Source organism: Propithecus coquereli, unplaced genomic scaffold (assembly GCF_000956105.1).
Source record: "Propithecus coquereli isolate 6110/MARCELLA unplaced genomic scaffold, Pcoq_1.0 Scaffold91, whole genome shotgun sequence".
NCBI lineage: Eukaryota > Metazoa > Chordata > Mammalia > Primates > Indriidae > Propithecus > Propithecus coquereli.
The window spans coordinates 4,167,833-4,169,119 of NW_012155396.1; the positions used below are offsets into that span (position 1 = coordinate 4,167,833).

The window sequence follows — 1,287 nt, forward strand, 5'->3', positions numbered from 1 at the left end:
ACACTGAAAAACTCTCCTTTTCTTTAGCCTATTAGTAGTTTTGAGGTTAGAACTATAGGAGAGTTTGATTACCTCAAGCATATGCCAAACACTAAAAAAGACAGAAATGTTCATGCTTACACAGAGTACTAGAAGCAAACCGTTTCCCTATTTAGAGATCTAATCTTTCAAAGGTCCCACTCCCAGATCAGACTATAAATAAATGTTGTATCAACTAAGTAGTAACTGACAATATATTGTTTATTCCCAATGTCTATAAACATTCCACTTGTTAAAAAAAAGAAAGCAGAAAAACAAATGCAAAAGCAAGAGAGGAGAAGAAATCAGGAAAACCAGAAGGTAACAGGAGCAAAGGAAAGTTCACACATACCAAGGAACTGAGGATTTCGATCAACCACTTCGCTCATCTCTCCAACCAATTCAATGCTGGTATATCGCACAGCTGTATGTACAGTCTCTGGGAGACGAACAACTCCTTCTAGGACCTCCACAAGTGTTGGATTGTTTTCCCTGAGTATAGAAGGCAAGCACTCACAGTTACTGATTTCAGAGGTTATGTTCCAGCCAAATAACAGGCTGTGGTGACACACAGCAATGCTAAAGGGCTTCTTTCTAAATAAATAACCATTCAGATAAAAGTGCTTAACGCTGAGTGTGAAAGGTTTTCAGATCCTCAAAAAAGGGGGAAAGACAGAAATCAAAGATATCATTGTTTCAGGAGACACATATTGCTCCTTAATCTTCAGAATGCCAGTAAAGTGTCTAAAGACACACCACGCTATCAGATAGAGGCTCTTTAAATTGGAGGCAGACATTTACTGTGGATGAATGTCTTCTTTTAAAGGATCTATTTATTTCTACATTTGCAGTACCTAGAACAGTGCCTGGCACATAGTGGGCACTCATTAAATATCGCTGAATGGCTAAACAAATAATTCTCATTGTTATTCTCTGTAAGATTTCGTATAGCTGGATATTAGAAATTTTAATAACAGGAAAGTATGGGTGGCCAGTTCACTAACTGAAAAAACAAGAAACCAGCTGCAAGACTAGGTTAAGGTGCCCCAATTTGGAACACAAGGGAAAATTAAAGTTAACCAAACACTTTCCATAGCTTTTTTCCATAGCTTTCTGTGAATTTCTTTTTTCCCTTTCCTTTTCTCCTCCCTACCCTCGAAGTATACTGGCTACAGTTCTTTTGAGCAGAGTAGAGAACGCCCCCAGAGTGGTAGAACTTAATCCAGAAATGAAAGATGTTTAAAATGTAAATAATATCCTGGATTAGAG

The 1,287-nt window shown here is 37.8% G+C and overlaps 1 protein-coding gene across 1 annotated transcript in view; it reads right to left on the reverse strand.

The window, feature by feature from the left end:
* Window positions 1-1,287, reverse strand: part of TNPO3 (transportin 3) — a 126,841-nt gene that overhangs the window by 41,813 nt on the left and 83,741 nt on the right. Inside the window, exons 10-11 of the mRNA XM_012664736.1 lie at window positions 371-510; window positions 73-91 (exon numbers count right to left, since the gene is read on the reverse strand). Of these exons, the coding sequence (XP_012520190.1) occupies window positions 73-91; window positions 371-510 (159 nt within the window). The remainder of the gene's footprint in view (window positions 1-72; window positions 92-370; window positions 511-1,287) is intronic.